At 48.1% G+C, this 14,518-nt stretch overlaps 1 protein-coding gene across 2 annotated transcripts in view; it reads left to right on the top strand.

Annotated features, from left to right (window-relative positions):
* EPHB1 (EPH receptor B1) overlaps positions 1-14,518 on the top strand; it is a 408,429-nt gene that overhangs the window by 258,810 nt on the left and 135,101 nt on the right. For both annotated transcript variants that reach the window (XM_074370913.1, XM_010947708.3), the window contains one exon: positions 11,614-11,769. In XM_074370913.1, the coding sequence (XP_074227014.1) occupies positions 11,614-11,769 (156 nt within the window). The remainder of the gene's footprint in view (positions 1-11,613; positions 11,770-14,518) is intronic.

Raw genomic sequence — 14,518 nt, 5'->3', positions numbered from 1 at the left:
TAGCTACACTTACTTAAACATAATGCAGCTCTTCCCCGATGCACGCAGAGAGAATAATTAGGGGCCCTGGTATCCCAGCTGGAGAGGAGGCTGTGCTGTGGGGCTGACCTCGAAGATGAAAGGGAGAAGGAATGAGGCAGGTGGGGGCAGGGCTGCAGCACACTCGTCCTGACGAGGCAGGTGGACCTGACTCTCTGCCTTGTTCTGGTTCCCCTGCTGACTGTGCGCCTCTGGCCAAGTTATTTGTTGCCTTCTCTGGGCCTTAGTTTCCCCATCATAGCTCTGGATTTGCCAGTTTTGATCCACGGGTAGTGGCTGCCTAGGGCATTGTGTTAAAGATTCTGAGCCCTGGTCTGGGTTGAGTGGGAGTGAGTGCCAAGATTGATTAGTGATGTCTGCCGTGGCCGGCATGGGAGGTGGCGATTGTGGCTCTACTGGCTAACCCTGTTCCAGGATATTTCTAAGGTCTTTTTTCCACCCTGAGTACATGTGATTTGTGGACTCGCCAAAGCCCTGGGGAGAGGAAGCTTGGAAAAGGGGAAACAATAACAACCTTCCCTCAGAGAAAAGTACTATTTGCCTTGTCAGGTTTTGGAGAGAAAATAAGATTTGTGTGATGCATCCAAACGTGATTCTTTTTTTTCCTTTTTTTCATATGGGCTCTGTGAGAAGCGAGAGAGCAAGGGACGGCAGGCTTTTTCTGGGTGCGATGACTCATCAGACCCGGCTGCCACAGGAAAGAGCAAGGAGCCCTAGGTGGCTTCTTGCCATTGCCCAGCCTTGAGAAACACTGTAAGAAGTCACCTTTATTTATCTTAAAGACTTGGTTATTAATTATTTTTTCAGGGAGTCCATCAAGATCTGTATTGACTGGAGTACTTAAAACTAAGGTTTTTCTCAAAGGGTAAGGACGTCAGTTCAGAAACGTGGGAAGCTGCCTGATGGACGGCATATGGTCCCGTTGCCTGCTGCCCAGAGCTACCAGATTGGTGATGTTTTTAGAGCATTGGCAGCCAGGCTCTGACGTAGGTGGGGACAGGGCCTCGGGAGGGGACATCTGGGGATTCCCTGCCCTCCCCTTCCCCTGGCATAGAAGTGGGAGCCTAGGCCCGGCAGCCCTGGTGGCCTGATGGGCCTGACTGGGATAGAGGACCTTGGGGCCCCTTGGAGTGGCCAAAGCGATCTGACCCTCATGTCCTCTTTGTTGGGTCATGGGAAGCATCTCCCTGGTTGTGGAGAGGGAGGGAGGAAGGCCATGCTCCCTTAAAGGAGTCTGTCCTGTTGCTGGCAGGACACTTCTGCTCTCTTCTAAAGGACAGACCCTCCTGCCAACTGTGCCCCCAGCATGGGCTCACTCACCTCCTTCACCATCTGGCTGTGACATCAGCTCTTCTCCAGGAGGCCTCGCTGTGCCCCGGGAGCCCCACATCTAAAGCATTCCAGCCTCACCGGCCATCTGCTGCCTCTGGATCGAGGGCTCCTCCAGGCCCCCTCTCACTTCTCATTCCCCGCATGTCTGTCCTGCTCCTCAGCTGTAGCCCTTTTCTCTCCCGATGGAAAGAAAGGGACTCTCTTCTATCTAACTCCGTGCATATCAGAAGTGCTCCCCAAATGTCTGTTGGATGAATGAGACGTGCATATAAAAGGGAAAGGGCTTTGTTGGGCTAAAGCTTAGTAAGTGTTTCCATGGGGCTCCCGGCAGCTTCTTGTGGTCCGCGTTGGAAAGGTGCTCAGGTAGGGCCCCACCTTCAGGGTCCAGGGAAATCACATCAGTGCTGGGGCTCCGTCTCCAGATAGAGGCCTCCTCCCCATCCCATCCCAAAGTCCTGAAGGATTCCTGAGTCTGAAGAACCATCCTTGGTGCACGGGTTCCTCCAGCCCTGTTTGCAGGCTGGAGTTAGGGGACGGACTTGGGGAGCAGACCCAGCCAGCTTCGAGAGGAGCCAGGCCAGCCCTGGTTTCCGAGTGAGCCCATACCCCACCTTCCCTGCGCTTCCTTTTCCTAATGCCACTCTCGACCCCCTCGGTATCATAGGGACAGTCAGCCCACTGCCAGGGTGTAGGATTCTTAAAAGAGAACTCCAGGCAGAGGAAGATGCCCAGCCCAAGTGGATGAAGTGTGGAGGGCAGGCTTTCCGGCATCAGCAGGAAAGCAGGGGTACAAGCCAGACGGCCGGTCCCCTGGCCCAGTGCCTGGCACCCAGCAGGGGCTCTGTGCAGACTGTTGAATGCATGAGTGATCCCCAGTCAACGCCCAGATCCTCCTCTTCTAAATGACTCTTGACTCTGTTCCCACTACCCTAGTGATCATTACTCTTCCTGTGTCTCCCCCTAACCGTCCCCACTCCTCCAATCTATTCTCTTCCCAGCAGCCAGTGTGATCTTCCAGAAACAAAAATCTGATTGTGTGTCCCCCCCCCCCCCAGTGTTAAGCCCATCAGTGGTTTCTGTGGCCTAAAGATAAAGTCCAGGGCTAACATGAGCTCAGGTTACTCTCCAGACTCAGCCTCCTCTTTATGAACCGACCCCCATCCACCCCAGATGTACTCTCTGCCTGAGCCTGTGGCGCTCACACTACACCATGGAAATGTTGCTCTCAGTTTGTTGACTGAGTCATATTTTTTTCTCCTGGGCCCTTTGCACATGCTGCTCTGCCCATGGGGAGGGTCCTCTGCCTCCCCTCACTAACCCACCTTACCTCTGCCAACCTAAACAGCTCTTATGCATTCTTTATATCTTAACTTGGATGCCACTTGCCTGAGACCCTCCCAGATGGAGTTAGGTCTCTGCTCTGACCTCCTGCACCAATTCCCTCTGTTGGAATTTCCAGTTTAGGGTCTGTCTTCCTCCACTAGGATATCAGCCCTGTGAGGGAGGGATCTTTGAGTGTTTCATCCACTGGCGGATCCCAGTGCCCAGCACAGCACCAAGTATATATTAAGTGGCCAATTTAAATACTTTAAAAATAATGATTGGTGAGAACATTCAGCCTGGCTCCTTGCAGGCAACAGCCAGCTGCTCTTCACTGAGGAGATGCTACATTTCAGAAAGTTGGCATTCATTACACTGGCCTTCACAAAGCTGAGAAGGAAGTTACCCTAGCACCCCTTTTTACAGAGGAGGGGGCTGAGGAGGCGGGGGAGCGGTAAGTAACTTGCTTAAGATCACACCACCTGGAAGTGGCAGTTTTCATTGGCCCCACGGCTGTGATGTTTCCAGTCTACCAGGTGGCCTAGAGCCGTGGTTCTCAGCGCAGAATCTCCTGGAGGGCTTGCAAACACTCAGATCGCTAGGCTCCACCGCGGAGTTGCTGGTCCAGTAGGTTTGGAGTGGGGTCTGTGCTTCTGTGTTTCTACAAGTTCCCAGCTGATTCTGCTCCTGCTGGCCTGGAGAGCACAGTTTGAGAATCACTGGCCTAGTCATCAGAAAACTCCTGGGTTTGCTTTGTGGCTACTCCACTCTCCAACCACACTGACCTTGCACCAGGATTGCAGGATGCAGCCCAAAACTGCCTGCTGGGAGGCTCTGATGCCCTCCCTCCCCGGACCTGGCCTTGGTTGTGTTGTGCCTGGCTGCTCTCTGGGGGGACAGGCTGCCATTAGTGACAAGGACCTGAGTGCCTGCCCCTCCCCCTCGGAACACAACATTTCTGTTTGTCATCCTTCAGTCCTGACCGGTGATCTCCCCATTCACCAAAGCAACGCGCCCCTGACCCTGACCTCACGTCTTCAACAACTTCCATGCTGACTGATGTGTTCTAGGCTTGCTGCTGCTGCTGCTCCCCGAGCAGCTTAACAGCCCTGGAAGTTACAGTCTCGTCTGTGTCACGGTGCCGGCAGCATGTATCAATTTCCTCAAGTGTCACCAAGAGTGAAAGGAGTGTGTGACACAGCTAAGTGTTCCCTCTGCCCAGGCCATTACAGCTGGCGCGGGGCCTGAGGAGGCAGGGTCTGGAGGGCCATGTGGCCGCCTGTGGGCAGGTCAACATAGAAGCGGGTGCCCCAGCCCACCTCCTGCCGTGGTCCCACGAATGCTGTGTGGGCCCGGCAGTGTCTACAACTCTCGCAGCTCCCCTAGGCAAGCACAGGGTCCTGTTCCCTCTGAGGCTTGGGACACTCTTTTCCCTTTGCCTAATCCTCCCATTTCTGCATCAGTTTGTACCCGTCTTTCAAGGCCTGTGTGTGTGCCACCATCTCCAGGCAGCCTTCCTGGCTCCCCTTAACTCTCTCCTTCCTCTAAAGACCTCTGGCACAGGGCATCTCCAGCTCTGGTGTGGGACTTTCCTTGGTAAGCAGCCCACTCTGACCTGCCCTGTTGATCTCAGCTTCTTGGGGTTGGAGGTGGCCAGCCATACTTTCGTGTTCTCCCTCAGATCTAAAAATGTCGTGACTGAGATTTTCTTTGATTACTCGAGTCCTGTATGGACAATTCAAAACATTGGGAAACTGTGGAAAATCACCAAATCATCATCAGCGGTCATACCACCACTCCCAGTTTCTGTTTTAGTGTTTATGGTTTATATGTGTGTGTGCATGTTGTTGTATATGTACGTATGTGTGTATGTATATACGTGCGTGTGTGTGTTATCAAGTTCATGCTCTATGTATAGTTTAACATCTACTTTAAAAATACTTTTCCAGGACATAATATTGATGACTCTGTAGTATCACATTACATGTAATTTATTTAGTGAATACCCTATTTTTTAAATTAAAGTACAATCAGTCACAATGTGTCAGTTTCTGGTGCACAGCACAATGACCCAGTCATGCATATACATACATATATTCGTTTTCATTTTCTTTTTCATTAAAGGTTATTACAAGATATTGAACATAGTTCCCTGTGCTATACAGAAGAAACTTTTTTTAAAATCTATTTTTATGTATAGTGGCTTACATTTGTAAATCTCAAACTCCCAAATTTATCCCTTCCTTCCCCTTTCCCCCGTAACCATAAGATTGTTTACTATATCTGTGAGTCTGGTTTCTGTTTTATAGATGTGTTCATAGTGTTCTTTTTTTCCTTTTTCTTTTTTTAGATTCCACATATGAGTGATATCATGGTATTTTTCTTTCTTTTTCTGGCTTACTTCACTTAGAATGATGATCTCTAGTTCCATCCATGTTGCTGCAAATGGCATTATTTTATTCTTTTTTATGGCTGAGTAGTATTCCATCATATAAAGTGAATACCCTATTATTTGACTTTTAAGTTCTTTTTTCTTTCTTCCTTTCTTTCTTCCACATTGTAGATAACAATGGAGTAAACATCCATTGACGTAAATCTTTTTCCACCTCTGCTTGCTCTTGCTTTAGAATTATTTTTAGATGTAGAATTATTGAATCAAAGCACTGGACATCTTGAAGGTCTTAATACAGAAAAGCTTTAAGCATCCGCACTGTGTATGAAAGTGCCTGTCCCCTCTTACCCTGTAATACTAAGATCATATTATTATTTTTTGTTGTTATTCTTTTTTCAATCACAGCTTTAATCTTAGGGTCTTATCACAGCAGGCCTTCAGTGACCATTCAGTTCAACCAGCCACAGGATGTGTAAGCTTAATGTGTAAGGCCTGTGCTCAGTGCCAGGGAGAGGAAGAGGCAAAACTTACAAGACCTAGCATCAGCCTTCAGAGAACTTTCAAACTAGCACAGTGATTGGACAGAATCCTGCCTGCCTGCCTGCCTGCCTGCCTGCCTGCCTGCGAACCACTTCTCTGCTACTGGTTTTTCTCAACATACTGCCATGTCTATATGGGGAAGTGGGAGTTTCACAAGGCTCTGGGTCCCACTGGGATGTCCTGGGGTTCTTCACGGAGACCCATTTCAGGGAAATACAAAGACAGCTGATGAGCATAGATGGAGAATCCCAGAACACCTCTTTCCCGGGAGCTTCATGCCTGGAGTTCCAGAGTCAAGAACCCCTGGGGTCAGCAACCCATTATGTGAAGATAAGGGAGACATTGGGCCACAGGCTCAATGAGAGACCACAGACCTATGGGGAGAGCCCCGCAGAGCTCTGCGCGTGCCCCGCAGGAAGCTCTCGTCTCCCCTCCCCACCCCCTGCCCACCATGCCCATCCCAGGGGTCACAGCAGCTGTCCAGAGTGGCTGGCTCTTTACCTGTCTTCCAGACCGAGAGCGAGAGCAGAGCCCAGAGTTGAAGGGATGAAGATGAGGTTGAGGAGCAGCGAGCTCAGGGCCATGAATGTCTTTCTTCCCGGCCAGGAGCATGCGCCTTGCCCCTCTCACTGTCGCCCTGAGGCAGGCGCACCTCCCGAGCCAGCTGCTGAGCTGCACCTGCCTTGAGAAAAAGGCACCCGGTTCTTAAGCAGGGAATGAATATTCATTGGCATGAACCTTTGCAAACTCATTTGGGGGAAAAAATGAGATCAGGAGAAGTAATCAGATTATTAAAAGAAGAAGCAAGGACAGAAGGCGGCGGTGGAGGGAAGCATCGCATTTAAAATGCAAGGAGAGATTTCCTTCCTGCAGAGGAGCTGTGACCCCCTGGACCATGCACTGGGAACAGTTAAGCTCTCCCACATTCCTGCTGCATAAAAATGTTGTTTTGTGAGGCCTCTGTGGACGGGGGAGGGGCAGAGGCGACGTGCACGCTCCGCGTACAAAAATATATATAAAATAATGTTATGAGGTTTTCATTTTATCTCCCTTGGATATCAAGAAAAATTGTGAGCGCTCAAGAGTCTCTGGTGAGTGCTGAGTGACAGGTTAAAGGGCTCCAATAAAGATTAGATGGTCCACTATCTCCTGAGGAAATTGCATAAAAGTGGTTATTCCCTCTTGCTTCTATTAATTTCCTCTTCCTGGCTGCTTGGAAATGCTTCATAACCTGATGGGGCGAGAGGCGCTTTCCATTATCTCAATCACTGCACTGTTTATGAGACACTTAATCTGTTTCTTTATAAAGTAATAGTACTGTCGGTGATGGATTTAGTGTCACTGGAACGCTGTGTGCTGAGATGGGAGGGGAGGGGGTTCTCCAGAGCATTGTAGGCACTAGGTCATTTGTTACATCTCTGAGAAGTGGGGTGGGCATTTCAAGGTGACCTTCGGGCTATCAGCTAGAGGTCACGTGTACCAGTCCCTTTTCGCTTGAAGGGGGAGGAAGTGCTGCGTGTTTTGCCTGGGGAATGGAAAATCCACATGTGCTCAGGGAGCTGGTCCTCATATCTTGTCTTTTCCTCTCTGCCAAAGAGAGGAGCAGGCGGGGAAAGAGGTGTGTGTGTAGGGGTGCCACCCCAAGCTCCATTTATCACCTGTCTGAACTGTGATCCCCTGCCATGGAGGGAAGTAAACTCCCTTTTCTTAAGGAAACAAAGCGGTCTGGGCTGCACTGGTATCAGCCACGTATAGACTCACAGGTGTCCCACTGACAAAGGTCTCCTGGGAATACACAGCAAGGCGCCTTCGGCTCTGCCTTTCCCACCCATGTCCTGGAATAGTAATGCAACCTTCCCGGCTGCGATGGGGCAGGGATGTCTCTGACCTCATTTCCCTTCCTACCTCTCCTGCTCTTTTACCTCCGCCTTGCTGGCTTTGTCTTTTCATCTCTTGAATCTCACCTCCTAATTGCCACAAAAATATATTTCTTCCAGTCCTCATCTCATAATGATGCACATCCTGCCTGACCAGTCCCCCCCCACCCCCAACAGCATTCCCTTTTCTGCCTCCCCCTCCAGAAGGGCGCTTCCCAAAGTCTGTTCCCCACCGCCTGTGTTCTGCTCTGTTCCTCTAGCGGGGCGCTAAGCTCACGGTAGATCTATAAACATTTGTTGAATGAGGGGTTCATGATTGTAGTGGTAGTGCTGACCATAATTTTGAATCAAGAGAAAGGCAACCCCTGAGTTCTGAAACGATATTAAAGCAAATAATTTGTTATCTGCCTCGAAATTGCTGGAAAGTGTAGCTATGTGCTAGATTAGGCTATCACAGTATTTAATTAGTATTTTTTGAGCCTTCCGGCAGGTGTGCGGTCTCCAAGCTGCCGGAGTCCCCAGCGTTCTCCACCGTGTTACTCTCAGCTGCTTTATATACTCAGGTGACTTACCTAGGCTGAAGCTATTACATTTGCTTCTCTTGGTCTAAATATTCTTTGTTAGAATCTACCCAGACACTCCATGTTTCACTTCTGATCACAGCTGCTTTTCCTCAAGGGGCAGCACAATTTTCTTATTTTTTACGTTAAATTTCTAGTAAAATAACAATATCATTAACTTCTATTTCTCATTAATGGTGTCTGATACAGGATGAGTTAAAAAGGCTTAATGGACTAGCCTGGCATTTACCATTATTTAAAGCAGTAATTCTATGAGAAAATATAGCCCAAGTGTGCTCGCAAGTTACAGTCTAAAAGTTCAACAAATGAACCTAGGAATACTACTTCTTGATAAATTAGGGAATGCCTAGATGTAGGTTTTATTAAAGTATTAACTTACTAAATCTGAATATTAATGAGATTCATTCATTTTGTAATTATCAGTGAGATATACTTTACAGAAGTAATGATTCGCCCATTACACAAAACAGAAATAATCTGTGCAGAAACACGTTCTTCTATTTAGTTGCACGATTTATTGGCCCACTTTGGGAATCTGAACTCACATTCTAACCCTGAATTCTAAAAGTTCCTGCAAAGAAAACTTGTTTTTCAAAAGGAACTGAGTAGAGGTAGAGAAGAATTAGCATTGTCTAACACTGATGCTGGGTATATTTCTATACTTGATTTTGATAAATTCTAATGACCTGAGGGAGTTGTGAGAAATGTTACATTTCTTTTTTATGGATTCTTTATACAGATGAGCAAATTGAGGGTTACATAGCTTGCCAATGGTTATCCAGTTAGAACCAGCAGAGCCAGGAATCAGACCCAGGACTGTCCGATCACTGCCCAGGGCTCACTGTCACACCTGTTTCCAGGACCTTTTACCCCACCTTTCTCTTAACTCCTATCCTTTAAAGTCCAGCTTGGCCCCACTCTCCTCCATTTCCTGCCTTTGTGGCTGTCAGAGTCTGGAGACACCCAGTTCTGCCTTCCTCCATCAGAAATCTCAGACGAAGGCATTTTCTATATCCCTCTGCCACTTGTGGATACCAAGATGGTTGTTTATGCTGTTAACTCATTCAGTGTAAAGCAAGGAGGCTTTTAAGTGCTAGAAAGAAAGTGAAAACACCTTGTTTCTCTTGGGCTGATACATTAAGAAAATTACATGTGGCAGAGCTCCAGTGAATGCAGGAGAATCACCACGTTCCCCTCCCCCACCTTCCAAGGAAAGCACTTCTGCTGTGTTTGGGTAGCACAGGTCGGGGATGTCTCTGGGTTCTCCAGCTCCCGAACTGAATGCGGCGCAGCACTGCTGGGTAGTTTACAATGGGAAGGGCCAAGTGCTTCTCATGAGTGACAAGGGGGAGATAAGGAAAGAAGACAGGGAGAGAGGAAGAAAGCAATGGAGAGAATTCACTGAGAGGGCTTGGAACGCTAGATCAGCAAGCGAAATTCTAGGGTACTTTGGGTGTACCACTCAGGGCTTTCCTTCTGGTGTTTTATTGGTTGAGCCTTTAGTAAAGATTTGATTTTTTTAGTTTTATCTTTCTACTGAGACATTTCTCTTGAATGTGCTGAGGTGGCTAACAAGGGGCCCATTTTTACATGGATCACAACAGAAATCTTTAAGGACCTTACTGTAACATCTAAATGACATTTACCCCTGTGTGTTCCATGGAACATCCCAGAAGATGCTCTACAAAATAGAACTTCATGGTGAGAAAACATAGCATTCTATATCCCAGTTTTTGGAAATTTGGAAAAATTCTGTAATAAAAAAATGAGATTAACTTTTTAAATCCACATTTTCAAAATATCTGGCTGCAGACCCCTTTTGTTAGTAAGAGGTGTTAACACTCTGAAGAACGTGGACTCCATGGAACACTGTTGGGTTATGCCATTCCAGAACATTCCATCTAAGAAATGATTCCCATTAAAATGAGCTCCCACCTCAGGGCACTTCCAGAGTGACTGAAATCCTATACCTCACTTCAAATGACTGAAAGAGTGAGAAGACTGCAGCAGAGGAAACAGTTCTTTCTTGTCTTGGTGGCAAAGATGTGGATATTTGTCAAATAGTTTATATGCATATCATCGTGATGATTTCTCCCACTGCGTGATCCTGGGCAACTATTTTAACCTTTCCTTGTCCCAATTTCCTCATTAGCAAAATGGAACTAATAATAGCTACCCCATGGAGGAATGCCTGTAAAGCATTTAACAAGAGCATTAACAGATGGTGGCTACTGCTCAGTAGCAGTAAAGAATACGCTGCACTTTCCAGGAGGGAACAGTGTATTTGGGAAGATGAGCTTTTTGTATAAGCAGAAACCTTTATAATGGCACTTCTGTTATGGCAATGATCACATTGTATTACAGTTGTATGACTACACTGGATCAAGAGCTCCTGGAGGGCAGGCTCTGTTCTCAAAATTCCCTGGGTCAGCTTCTCAGCAGGGTGCCAGTAAATGTTTGTTGAATGAATTAGTGAAGTATATAAGGAAGCCAAGCAAGTTGACCATATGATAACTTGTACCTGATCTCAAAGGAGGATGAACCAGAGCAGGTTTCTTGGAAAAGTCAGGAGCTGAGAGTGAGAAAGGGCCTCAGAGAAGCAGGGAAGGTAGGGGCAATTTTCTGAGAAATCAGCCAGGCGGAGACCAGGTGCCTGGAGTCGAGGGTCTCTGTAGACGAGGCACAGCAGAAGCTTGAGGGACGGCCTAGAGCCAGACTTTTTGGGGCATGGCTCTTCCCAGGCTGACCCCATGGGGAAATAAGAATAAAAGCCTCATATCTGAGGGCAGCTCCAGTGGACATCAGGCTGTACCAGGCGTTCCCAACTTTCCCCACTGTCAAGTACGTGATAGATGACATCAAGTACATGACACATTCCCTGGTGCACTGCCTGCCAAAGCCATCCTTTTTTGCCCCACCCCCTAAAGTATTTCAGAATGCAATTAAGGGAGAAGAATGTTGTTAAGCCAGTAACCTTGAAATCACTTTAATTTCTTCTTAAAGGATCACTCATGAATTTCAATCCTTTATCATCATTCATAACAAGTATTAACACAGCTCAGTGCCCCTTGTGTGTGTTGCATTTAAGAACCACGGGTCCAGTCCATTGTCAACGAGGACCTCTTTCTGTCTGAGGACCAGGTGAGATTCTTTCACTGAGTGGCTCAGGGTAAAGCCCTGGCTGTTAACCAGGTGGAAGAGGGAGGGAATAACCATTTATAGAGCACTTACGCCTCAGACACTGAGCTATAGATAGATTCATTTTGTCAATTAAATCTCTCAACACACCTGAAAGGGAAGAATCATTATTCATATTGTTCAAGAGAGGCTATTGGTACTGTGTTTCACTAAGGATTTTTGAAGACTTCGAAGTGTTAAGTAGAGGTTTCATTAATGTGAAATGCTCACTTTGTGCAAGGGGTTATTTCAGTGTCCTTTTAGAAGGGGCAGAATGTTTTATTTTCTAGTTCCAGGGAAGGGCCTCTGACTATCACTCTTTCATTAGTTCTAAGATGATCTGTTTGTATTCCAGCCTGCCCTGCAGGGATGTTCAAGGCCAGCCAGGAAGCTGAGGGCTGCTCGCACTGCCCCTCCAACAGCCGATCCCCTTCAGAGGCATCTCCCATCTGCACCTGCCGGACTGGCTACTACCGAGCGGATTTTGACCCCCCGGAAGTGGCATGTACTAGTAAGTGTCTAGTAAGGGTTCTGGGCTGGGGAGTTTGGTTCCCTGACAGTACAAGTGGTGGGCGAGGAGGACTTAAGACATCATCCTCCAGTTGCAGTAGTACAAAGCAGAGATGCAGGCTGTGGTGCTGAAACGGACAGCTCCCATGCCTGGCTTGCATGCAGAACCCCCTCAAGATTATGTGCTTTCTTTGCTCCCTCCTTCCAGATGGGAGGGCCTTCCTCCTACCCAAGCGAGACAACTTCTGTCCACCTGATGGTTAAAAAATGCCAAATGGAGAGTTCTTTGTGTGCAAAGTCAAAATGCATTGGATATTGCAACAATTCTTAGCAACTATTCCAGTCACGTCCTTCAAGAAGCCCCCTTGGTCTTGACAGCTGAGAATATCCTCTCTTTTCATTGGACTTCCTGTATCTCTGTGACCAGGCTCCCCTCAGAACTCTCATGATTTTGTTAAATGTCCAATTATTCTGTACCTACTGTCTTGGTTACCAAATGAAGGTCCTGTGTGCTGGGTTCATAGATTCATCTCCCTGTGTCCCTTCTAGTGCCTAGCATGGTGCATCCATGCCTCTACTAATGACTAGACCAGAGTCGTGGCCAGTGTGTATCTCTGAGGCTAACATTCTAGGGGCTGGGGCTAGTGCATCGGCTCCACCTCTTTGCCACTCTCTGCTGCAGAGGGAAAAACAGTCATCCTGCCAAAAGTGCAACTCCACTCCCTAGAGAGGGGTGGGGGAGGGAGAGTTTCCTCCCCATCTTCTCCTTCGTAATTCATAATCGTGGGGAGACTGGAAGCACTACACTCTCTGCACAGCACTTTTGAGAACTTGCTCCTCCTCTCCTAAGTGTTGCAGCCTTGAAATAGGAATGCCTTTTCTTTTCAGTATTCCTGTTGCATTCAGAAGTCAGTGCTCCAGCTTAACTTCTAATTGTGATAGAAGTTTCTCCTGTGTTCCGTGCTGTTGTCTGAATCCCTGTGAGGGAGGATCTTCCCTTCACTTCCTCTCACCAAACTCCTTCTGCCCAACCCCCACAAAGAAGGACACAGAGGAAACATTTCATACCTCCTTCCAGTTTGATGGACAGAAAAAAAAATGACTGAACTCTTGAGTAGAAAAATTTCTTAATTCTGGCCTTGCAGTATATATCACCTTTGCTGGATAAAAAAAGAATGACAGTGTCTTCTAGATCCAGGTCCTAAGGTCAATCAATGCTTATAGATTGGAACTGAGGAAAAGCTTACCCTCTTGTAAACTGATTTTTTCCCAGACCTCCCTCTCGGGTAGGTAGGTATGAACAGAAGTGATTCCATTTCTGCTGACTAGAGTCCCCGGCTTTTGGTTGTGGTATCCTCTCTTACTGATTTCTGAGGTTTCCCTGTGCATCCCTGTGAGCCTAAGAAGCATTCTTTAATGTACTTCTTACTGTCTGCATGTCCAGACCGAGGACCAGTCTCTGTGTTGCCAAAGCCCACGCTCTCACAGCTTCCCTCCTGAAAACTTTCCCTTCCACTTCTGCTTATGGATCCCCTCTCACTGGCCAGGCTCTTTGCAGAGCAATGCATGCAAAAAGAAGTCTAGGCTCCCAGCTTCCCACCTCAGCAGACACACCCTGTAAATCCATCCAGCCCCTGGATAAGGTCACCTAGAGAGGTCAGCCAGTGGCCAGCAGCTCAGAATGCTGACGTGGAGCTCCTTGCTAAATAGCACCTCTCCCACCTACCTGTCACCTGATGCCTCCTGTCTCCCTCTCTGCCACCTGACCTGATGCACTTGAACCAACAGACCCGACTCCTGGCATAAATAAGAACATCTCAGAGCCTTCACTCTGCACCTTGTAGATACTGACGCCGCTTTGCCTACCCATATCCTGAGTCCATGTCATTAAAGTCAGACCCCACCCCCACCCCAGGCTTTTCTCTCCAATCCTGGTCCAGCCAGCGATGAGTTAGTCACAGCTTCCCAACCTCTATGTCCCGCTACCACCTCCCCACCTCACCCAGAGTGCGGGTGAGGGCTGGACGTACCCGTGAGTGTCACCACACCCTGCACACAGCGCTGTGCTCTTTCACCCCTGAAAGAAGAGCGCTAGGGTCAGACTGGAAATCCCTGAATCAGAGCCACCCTTGTCTGTGGAGGTCGGGCCAGGAGCAGCTCAGGGACGCATTGTCCAGCTCCCAGCCCCGGCCTGCAGGGGCAAGCACTTGGTGAGAGGACCCACAAGCCGGGCTGGGCAGCAGCACAATGCTAGGCAAAACATGTGTAAATAAACCTATTATTTTATTGAGTCTCATTATGTATTTGATTTATATGTGCCAGGGAAGTACTGTATGAAAAAGTCAATTTGTTGGCTTTTATAATCTCATTAGGGTTTCCTTTTAAAGCATTCTAATTGGAGGTGCCATCTGTTCTCTTAAAAAGGCACCGCACATCACCACAGTAATAATTTTTCAGATAGAAGGAGCATATCTGGATATGTTGAGGCCAAGCACAGCCCTGCACCGCGGCCTGGGGGCCCGGCTGGTTCTGCTGGTGGAGCAAGGTGTCCAGCATGGCCTGGCCAGCTGCCAGGGGTGGTCAGGGAGGGGAGGGCGCAGGTGCTTGTTCACCTTGCAAGTGCAGCCCTCTGTCCAGCCAAGCAGGAGACGGTGACGGCCTGGAGGGGCATGGGGAGGACCCAGCGAAAGGGGAGCTCTGCCCTTCTTTTGCTTTGTTCTGTTCTTTTTTGTGGGGGGACCTCATGCATG

The sequence above is a fragment of the Camelus bactrianus genome, chromosome 1 (genome assembly GCF_048773025.1).
Source record: "Camelus bactrianus isolate YW-2024 breed Bactrian camel chromosome 1, ASM4877302v1, whole genome shotgun sequence".
In the NCBI taxonomy this organism is placed as follows: Eukaryota; Metazoa; Chordata; class Mammalia; order Artiodactyla; family Camelidae; genus Camelus; species Camelus bactrianus.
Note: the sequence above shows the minus strand (reverse complement) of the source record. Positions and strands in the feature narration are given on the sequence as shown.